Consider the following 9,934-nt stretch of genomic DNA (forward strand, 5'->3'; position numbering starts at 1 on the left):
TTATCAAAAACATTGCCTGATAACAATGACATCTCTTCTTCACATGTGATATATACAAAAAGCATGTTGTTTTCATTTCAGGACCTAAAAGCTGAAAGCTTTTAGCTAGCTTGAACATGTTAGCTAGCAGTTCAAGCTAGCTAACATGTCTCTAGCTCAAACATTAATCCACTGCTCATCTTTACGGGGTCAAATCTGTGATGTTATGTAACATGAAGGGGCTGTTTTGTTGTTTTCTACCTAAGTGCCATTTTCGAAGCAAAAGAAGAGTAAAGATTTTATCCTTCACAAGAGATAAAGTAGCTTATTCTAATAAAATGTATTAGCTTTAGCTACCAGTTCAACTAACCTCTGAGTACAGTCATTTGGTCAAATTAGATATGGAGTGTTTAGTTTTGGTTTAGTTAAAAACCATGTGAAAACTTTTTTAATCTTGTCCCTGATGGGTACACACATAGTACATAAAAAAGAAAGTAAGTTCTGCTAAAATCAGGTTCTTTTAAAGACCACTCAATTGCAGATGCTTAAAGAAAAGATAAAATGGTGAAGCCTGATTCTTTCAGACTTTAAATCTGAGTTGTGGTTTGTTTGTATTTTATTGCCTGTCTGACAATTCTGTCTTTAGCTTTCTCACTAATCTCCTCCCCCTCTTCTCCTCTTTCAGCCTGTTTTGAGCAATTAAGACTTTCATGGTTGTGTTCATGTGTTTAGAGAAGTATGGAGATTGATTAAAAGCAAGTCATCCAGAATAAAGACTCTGGTGGTTGTGTTGGGGACATAAAGTTGTTGTAGTTGAGGGACGGCTGGAGTGTGGCTCACTTCGGCCAATTTCCAGCTGCCTCTCCCTTTCAACATGATTGTGTTTGCAGCCTGAAACTAATGTGAAATTCAACAGAAAATAATAATAACAGTTTGAGCTCAGTACTTTCTGTGGTTTTTACTTGAGTTTGAGAATACTGCAAAGTTTCATATTTCACATTTTTAGCATTTTATGTGAAATGTTAGAAACTGACTTCACATTACAGGATCAGAAGTCAAGTTGTTCCATTTGCTTAATCTTGAATTATGCTGGAATGTATTCATGGATTTCATGTTCAGGTTTCAACGTCTCCTTCAGGCCACAATCCTTATATCAGCATCTTGTCACCTTCTTACTCTCACTGGCATTGCATTTCATTGTCCTGACATGTCCTTTGGCATGGTTTTATCTAATTAGAAGCACCACATTCATCAGTAGATGAACTGCTGTTTGACTGGCAGACTGCGGTCTGAAGGACAGGACAGGGAGAACCGATTCAGCCTTGGACATCTGATGTAACCCAATTGATATGTGATCACATGCCAGCTGACTGTGGTTACATTGGAACAAATATGGCGGCAGATATTTACGCTTGGCTTATTCCATTCACTTCCCTCTGCTGGATGAAAGATCAATAGAAAGTCATGTGATCAAACAGCTGTTAAAAGCTGAGCGCCTTTTAGGACAAGTCTTTGGATTTTAGCCTGATTTGACCCAAAGCAAACATTGGACTTTATGCTGTTCTTTCTTATTGGGGCAAATGCTGTTTTTTTTCTCATTTCAACAAATGTTCAATGAGCTGGCAGCCAGTTCAACTTGCTGGGGTTTTGTTTTATTTTTAAAGAATGAGAATATTTGATGCATATAGTCCTTCACTGCATGATGTTCACATTTAGACAATGACTCCCACACTATTACTCCCTTCAGCAGTCTCATTATGACATCAACATGCCAGATTTGTACTCAGTGTTTTACATTTGCATCAACCCGGATGATAAATGTCCTTTCCTGTTCTGGCGGACTTTGTATTGACAAAGAGAAATGTGAGCTATGGGATCTGGGTTGTATCACGGAGGAAGCTGTGGATATGGCAATGTACAGAGTCTGCAGGCGAAGCTGTTTTTCAGTGTGTTATTAATCTCCATAAAGTTTTGTCATTGCTTTCCCATAGGTTCTAGATTCAAGTTTCTGTCCAGATATCCATCTTCATTTTGACTTTTTTTTCTTCCAATGCACCTCCCTTCCCCCAGGTTTTCTACCTCTCTTTGCCTCTAAATCTTGTCTCTCCTGTCATATAATCTAATAACTGCTAACTGGCTAGTAATGAAGTTGTCGAAGCAAAGGACATCTTGTCCACTTCCTGATGAAATCATGTTTCCTGGTAATGCTCTGGGTGGACAGAAAGCAGAGTTAGTTGATAATGTGATTTCTGTCATCAGGCTTTTTAATTTTGACTTGTGTTAATGTCTGCCCGGCTGATGTTGGAGGGTTATTAACTGTTTTATTTTAAAGGTGTAGATGTAGGTTTGTATCCGTCTCATACGTCGTCTCTCTGCTCGCCTACAGCCTCTCTGCTTTTCCTTCCACGATGCCTCTGCCCGAGTTTCGGTATCTTTAGTCCAGTGCAGACAAAAATGTGCAGTTTTTGATGTAAATATAAATGTGACGTACCACATTGAAAGGAGACATTCAGGAGTAAGGAAGGTATGACACTGTTCTCCTCCTCTCAGGTGAAGCTGAACATCATCGGGGATGTGATTGACCAGGGCTCCACCAACCTACGGGTTGACCCAGCAGGTTTCAGTCCCCATGCTGCCATCTACTCAATGCGTCCAGACATCCGCTGCATCATACATGTGCACACTCCTGCCACTGCAGCTGTAAGTTCACTTCGCCTCAGATTGTGCCATACCTGACTGCCCTTCAAGCACAAAACTGCAAAAACTGTTGAAGCTGAGGAGCGTAATTATATAATGTATAACTGCAAAAACTGAAATCTAAGTAAGATTAAAAATCTTAAATGGAGTACAAATGCTTATTTTTTTAACGGTAAGATAATTCTTAGTTTTTATGCCAGAGAATTCCTCTTGTTTTAAGAGTATTTTTTCTTGTTTTTGGAAGTCTTGAGAAAGCCAAATTTTCTTGTTCTGTTGGCAGATATTTTATCTTATTTTAAGCAATATTTACCTAATTTTTGTGTATTTTTTTCTTGTTTTTTAAGGCTGAGTTTTTGCAGTGTAGACAAAAACTGGCACCTTAACTGAAAGCATGTAGTTGTGTCTGACGGGCTTCACAGTGCAAAAAATTAGCATGACAACAAAGAGGTTGTTCTCTACTCTGATTAAAGACTTTCCTCACATTGAGACATCCAATAATATTTCAGCTGCCGAGTCTGATGAGTAAAACAACTGTTTCATTACTGTCTCATCGCTCACATATCTTTGCTGCGCTTTTCTCGCCTTTGTCTGGCTGCAGGTCTCATCTATGAAATGCGGCATCTTACCCATTTCCCAGGAGGCTCTGATCTTGGGTGATATCGCCTACTACAACTATCAAGGCAGCCTGGATGACCAGGAGGAGCGCAGAGAGCTGCAAAAGGCACTGGGGCCGACAGCAAAAGTAGGAGAACCAAGTAAAATCTGCTGCGTCTACGGGCAACAGTTACTGTTTTAATAACGAACGACTTTTTGCTGGCCAGCAGTGAAGAGATTGATTTACTGTCACATGTTGCTGCTTTTGGTTTCAGCAACAAGTTCCAGCTTTCAGGAGATAACAGCTTCGCATAGGCCTGCAGCTGTGCTCTTGCCACATGATTTATTTAAAGCCTTGGTCAGCTTGCGCTAACAAGAAAGTATTCATCTGTTTTGCTTGTTATGTTAGGGGGACTGTCAAAATACTGCTGTTATTATGTCCCACTTTGTTTCTACATACCACTGATATGGAAGGAGGGTCTGCTTTGACACAAGCTTAATTCCCAAAGCAGCTCTGATGTTACCATCAAAATGGCTTGATTTCACTCCTTATGCATGCAGTAAACCTAAAAGGAAGCCATGTGCTTATAGGCAAAAGCTGTCTGTGTTTTCTACAGTCCGCTTCGTTGTGGTTGGTCAGGGTTTGTTAAATCTGTTATGTGTCGTCAAACCTTTACATCTACAATCCGATAGTAAACACAAAGGAACTATTTCAACTTTCATTTAATAGCTGCTGATATTTTCCTCATTACTCCCCTTAATGTGACCTAAAGAGGTGAAGGGATTTTCTCTAACATAGACATTTAGAGTGTTTCACATCTCATTTTAAAAGTGTCAAAAGTCAGTGTTTATCTAAGAGGCCAGACATATAAGCAGAGGTTCCACTTGAATTATTTAGTCAAAGCATGAAAACTATTCAAATGAATGGGCTTCTATGTCCTGTCCTTGAGACCAATAATAATATATTGCCTAATTATTAACATGTCATGTATTTAAAACAGGAAGTAATATTGTATTTTGTAAAAAAAAAAAAAAGAAAACCAATTAGGTTTATTCATATTTGTATTCTTCATTCGCAGGATGGAGTGTGTGCATGTATGGCTGTCTCTGAGAAAGTGAATAAAAAGAATAGATGGATTTTTTTTACTTTTACACACTCCTAAAAACAACCCTGTTTGATGTTGACTCTCTGAATGGTTGTATTTTTCTGTGTTGCAGGTTTTGGTATTGAGAAATCACGGCGTCGTTGCTCTCGGGGAGACCATCGAAGAGGCCTTTCATTACATCTATAATGCGCAGTATGCCTGTGAAATCCAGGTACAGGCAGGCGCAGAGCCAGCTAAACCATCGGCCTCTTTACTTTCATTAGACCTGCAGGACGGCAGCTTTCCCGCTAAATCTAATCTCTTCACAGCTGCTTTAACATTTCCACATTCTGGCTATTTTAACAACACTCAGTATGTTACTCATAATCTCCTGCCATGTGGAAAATGTTGGCAAAACAAAGTTTTATAAACAGGCTACTGCGTCTTTGGCGCAGGGAGGAACCGTGTTTTTGATGTTCCAAAGCTGCCTGAAAAAATTTGCTGCTTTTCATACTTTTTCACCAAGTCACTGAGAATGTTGCAGGATTAACAAAGAGTCTGAAACAGGCAGGAGAAATTACAGATAACTGATTAAACATTCATTTCTGGCTCCTATCAACTGTCACGACTTTATTGACTTCAACAATCCAGATGATGTTAACTTATACGGTTTCTGTTTTGTACTCATGTGTGTTAATTTGTTAACATGGTGGATTTTGAGATGAAGAGTTGTTTACCCTTTCTACCCTGTCAGCTAAATCTCCTGATTGACTCTTGCCTGTCAAGCAAAAGAAAACATTAATCCATGCTATAAAGCCCTGCTTAATATCTATAAATAAATCCCCTTGACGTGTTGTTCTCTGCCATGCACCGTATATTCTGAGCTGTGGAGAAATTAGGTTTAGACGTTTCTCTTTTTTTTTTGCAAAGTGATGTCTGTCCTCGGTACATCTGTTCATGTTTAGGCTCCTTTAAGTGTATGACCTAATGTCATAGATGTCTACTGAGAACAAAACATGGCCTTTTTGTCTATTTTCTGTTGCATAAGCCATCAATTACCAATAGAAACGCACGTCTTTCTCTTCCTAACTTTGTCTTTTTGGGGGGTTGTTTTTGTGTCTTGTTTTTAGGTGAATGCCATCTCATGTGCTGGAGGGGTGGACAACCTCATAGTCCTTGACCAGGAGAAGTATAAGTCAAGAGTGTTTGCTGTGGCCACAGCTGCGGCCGTCAACATGGCTGGCCAATACAAGTGGAAGATCGGAGAGCTGGAGTTTGAGTCTCTGATGAGGATGCTCGATAATCTGGTGAGTCTGTAGGCATCACAAGGGATGATACCTTTTATAAAAGAGACGTGGGATGAAGACTGAATCTTGTAGAATTAGAATCAGAAGCCAATATTAGAATTACCGGAAAATCCGAAGTGGTGTTTTTGGACGTAATCTTGTGGTTGACAGGCGGCTTTCTTCTTGACTAGTCTTAAAGATGTTTGGTGTTTTCACATGAATTCCCATGAAGGGTAATTGTCTAAAAAGAATAATTTATGTCAGCCAGAGATGATGCCGGCTGAATATAAGGTACAGTATAGCTCACAATGTTGAAAACAGATATATTACTTTCATTTCTGTGTGCAGGCAGCAGTAGACAAGTTGTGAGAAATGAGTAAGAAAAGGGCGCCACCTACAGGAAAAGAAGCTGCATTATACAGGAAAGGAAAAAGCAAAGAAAACAGCGACGTGTTCGTTAATCTAATGCAGGATTCTTCAGATGCACAAAACAGAAACTATCTTAAGGCACAAACAGATCATTTTATTTGTTTGAAAGGAAAGTTCTGTTTTTCTCTGTTCATAACCAGTAATCACAAGAGATTTAGTGGTTGAAGAATCCGCTCTTTGCTGTCTGTCCAGCCTTCTGTCCTTTCGGTCCTCCCTTCATTCCTGTCTCCCCTCCTTTCACATTTCATCTCTTCATGTGTCTCTCCCACCATTTCCCCTTTAACTCTCAACAGCTCATCTCCATGTCTGTCTTTTCAACCATTCGTCTTTTCCCACAATTTATACATGTAGTCATTGGATAAGCCTTTAGTTTTCATACAAGACCCCCGCACTGTGGTGCTGAAATGTGGGGATGAACATAAAGTTGCTCCAGTCTTGATCCTGACAGCCAGTAAAGAGATTCAACAAGCCCCCTGCTGGGAATGTGTTGAAATGTCTGAAGACGTTGCGGGATGTTTCCGGAAAAGATCTTGCCAGCTCAGTTGGATGATAAAGTCAAGTTGAAAGGTCAAGCGTCGACCATAGATGAACACAAAAGCTGTGTGTGGAAAGTTGAGTGAAAAACAACAGCAACACCACGAGAGGGGAAATGGGAATGTGAGAAAAAAGAAGGGATGTGGATAAAGCAGAGAGAAAGGAAGAAGGGGATTGAAGAGAGGGATGCGAGGGAAAGGGGTCCGACAGGAAATGGCTCTATGATTGTTTTCTGCTGCCATGAACCCTGCAGTCATTTCTCTTTTCCAACGCTGTAGCTGTTAGAGTGGCATGCAAAACAGCCTTTCAGGACGGGAAAACCGCATGAGAAATGCTTGTTTCTTTCACCCATTTGTGCTTTTATTTCATATTTAACTGAAAATAAGCCGTGATTAATAATTATTTCATAATCCTCCTGAGATATTATTTTATGCTGCAACAACTGTCATGAATAATTGACTAAAGAACCACCTCAAGAATCCAAATTTCTTCATCTACATTTTTATTGGCACTTCAGGGCTACAGGACAGGCTATGCCTACAGACACCCCATCGTGCGGGAGAAGCCAAGACACAAGAGCGAAGTGGAGATCCCTGCTACCGTCACAGCATTCATGTTTGAGGAAGATGGCGACGCTACACGGCTGCCCTTCAAGTTCCTGCAGCAGCGGCATCAGAGGGAGAAGACACGCTGGCTCAACTCACCCAACAGCTACACCAAGGTCAGCGTGGAGGGTCGAGAGGAGCGCTACAACAGCCGGACAACCACGGTGAGTGCTTGGTTTTTCTGTTGATGTGAACCTGCCATAACACTGCCATCTAGTGGCTGAAGTGAAAACTGCCTCCGTTCAGTTTTATCAGGTTTAGCTTTGTGATTATTTTGGCTCTGCGGTGAACATCAGTTCTTCTACCTTTGCAGTGGATGAAAGCAGATGAGACAGGAACTCCAATCCGGATCGAGGACCCTAACCAGTTTGTTCCTCTAAACACAGACCCCAGTGAGGTGCTGCAGAAGAGGAACAAAGTAAGTGCGACACTTTTGCTTTTGATCACCATCAGAGACCACTTTTGGCTTCTAAAAGCCATTTTAGGATTAGACTAACCATCTTGTGGGTCTGCGTTCACAAGATGGGGAATTTTAGATTGTGTTTTGATCTCTCAGCATCAGTAATGACTACTGTATGTTATTAGCACGAGTAGCATGACAGCAGGTCTCATTTCAGCCTCTTGGATCATTTGGAGTCACTGTTTTTTGTTTCCTCATGATGTCATTGTGTGTTTTATCCTGTCACAGATCAGGGAGCAGAACCGGTTTGATGTGATGACATCAGGGCCACGCTCCCAGCACCTTGCAGGGATCCCTGTTGATCAACCACGGCGGGTGAGGATTTCCTGTTGAAACAAGTTTCACTAAAATATCTGAATAGTATGGATTGTATCTTAAAGTTAAAAGCAAGTGGCTGATGTTTAGAAGAGAAATGCAGAGCAACAAGGACATGTTTGTGGTAAAGGGAAGTCATGTTGTGTTCAACCCTTTTCACCCTGATGTTGTTGACAGGAGAACCAGAACAACAACTCAGTCAGTTCAAACAAGTTTTTACATCATATTTATGTTTCACGGTTCTTATAGCTGCTTATGGGTTTTTTTTTTCAGTCTTTTAAAGAATAGCAACAATAACATTTAAATACTTTCCTGTTTCCTGAGGCTTACAGCAGTCAAACATGTTGTAATTTGACAGACTGTTGGCCTAATGAGACATCTGCTCAGATTGTAGGAAGGTAGAGCTGTAATGAAAGTTGACCCATTTTCAAATGTGATGAAGTAAGAAGAGTCAGAGAGTTACATACAGCACATAAATGTCCACAACTAAGGTTTCCACCAGAACCGTTTACTCATAAAATACATCTGGCGAGGCTAATAGTTCCCACTTTAGTCAGAGTTTTGGGTGTTGCATTTTGCTATGATGACAAACACACAGGCTCCATTGCACAGTGAAAATGTTGCTGACCTCTGTCTGATCAGCACAGACTGAAAGTGCAGCCTGTCAGCTTTAATTTGAGCGTAATTAAATCCAAATTAAATGCAAGGTTCATGAATTACATTTCTTTAAAATGTAGTTCTCTCTTTCTCTCGGGACTGAAAATATTTGTACAATTAACTCGAAGGAAGCTTCATGGTCAGTTTTCTCATGAATCCATCATCAGTGAAGCGGTTCAAAGGTCTGGAGTGGATTCCAGGTGTGGCATTTTTATTTAGAAGCAGTTGCTGTGAACCCACAACATGCAGCCAAAGGAGCTCTCGGAGGATATGAAACATAATAGAAATGTTAGGAATAACTAAAGCAAAAGGTTGGTATATTCTGACAGAAAGAGGAGCACTGGGAAGCTTAGGAAGTTAAAAAGGTCTGGATGTCCACGGAAATACAGTTGTGCTCATATTTATTCATACCCTTTCATTAAAGAAGGAAAAATAAACAGCTGCCTGTGAAATAACCTGGAATTGACTAAAGTAAAAATAAATTACAAATTTATGAAAATCATTACATTATTTATAATTTATTACATATTACATCACTCATAAACTAATATTTTGTTGAACAATCCTTTAATGTTTCCGCTGCAGTCAGATGTTTTCTGTTCCTCTCAGTCAGACTTCTGCACCTGTTGACAAGTATTTTGTTCCACTGTTCAACAGAAAAGTGCTTTAAGTTGTCCAGGACCAATTTGTTTGTTTGTTTATGTTTTTCCTTCTTCAATTTAGTTAAATGAAAAAACACGGTTGGTTTTTTTATTACTAAATTATATTTTTGCAAATTTTTATTTATTGTTCCTTTTTTAAGTCTCCAGTTATTTGAGTGACTGTTGTAAATTCAGCCTTTTATTTAATGAAAGGGTATGAATACATATGAGCACAACTGCAGAGGTGGATGCTAGCAAAGTCATTTCCACAGTGATGAAAAACCCTTCCACCCAGAAGAAGAACACTCTCCAGGAAGCAGCTGTTTCAGTATCTAAGATTTCATGACGGGAAATACACCGTGTTCACACCAACCTTTCATCAGCCTCAAGAATAGAAAGATCACATTAAACTTTACCAAAACCCATTTAAAGGAAACCGGCTCAGTTCTGGTACATCTTTCTCTGGACAGATTAAACTTTTACCAGAATAATGGAAGAATTACGGCGACGGGTTGAAATGGCTCATGATCCAAAGTACGCCAAATCATCAAGAAAAGACGGCGGCAGCAGATAGATGGTGAAAGCTTTCAATGGCTCTGAGTCACTGCTGTTTATTTATGATGTTACATAACAAGACGCAACCGGATAAAAT

At 39.9% G+C, this 9,934-nt stretch overlaps 1 protein-coding gene across 2 annotated transcripts in view; it reads left to right on the plus strand.

Moving 5' to 3' along the window:
• add3a (adducin 3 (gamma) a) overlaps nucleotides 1–9,934 on the plus strand; it is a 43,608-nt gene that overhangs the window by 23,079 nt on the left and 10,595 nt on the right. For both annotated transcript variants that reach the window (XM_079264639.1, XM_079264640.1), the window contains exons 6-12: nucleotides 2,530–2,679; nucleotides 3,275–3,418; nucleotides 4,489–4,587; nucleotides 5,486–5,662; nucleotides 7,122–7,373; nucleotides 7,523–7,627; nucleotides 7,898–7,984. In XM_079264639.1, coding sequence (XP_079120765.1) covers nucleotides 2,530–2,679; nucleotides 3,275–3,418; nucleotides 4,489–4,587; nucleotides 5,486–5,662; nucleotides 7,122–7,373; nucleotides 7,523–7,627; nucleotides 7,898–7,984 — 1,014 coding nt within the window. The remainder of the gene's footprint in view (nucleotides 1–2,529; nucleotides 2,680–3,274; nucleotides 3,419–4,488; nucleotides 4,588–5,485; nucleotides 5,663–7,121; nucleotides 7,374–7,522; nucleotides 7,628–7,897; nucleotides 7,985–9,934) is intronic.

This window comes from Telmatherina bonti, assembly GCF_933228915.1.
Source record: "Telmatherina bonti genome assembly, chromosome: 3".
In the NCBI taxonomy this organism is placed as follows: domain Eukaryota; kingdom Metazoa; phylum Chordata; class Actinopteri; order Atheriniformes; family Telmatherinidae; genus Telmatherina; species Telmatherina bonti.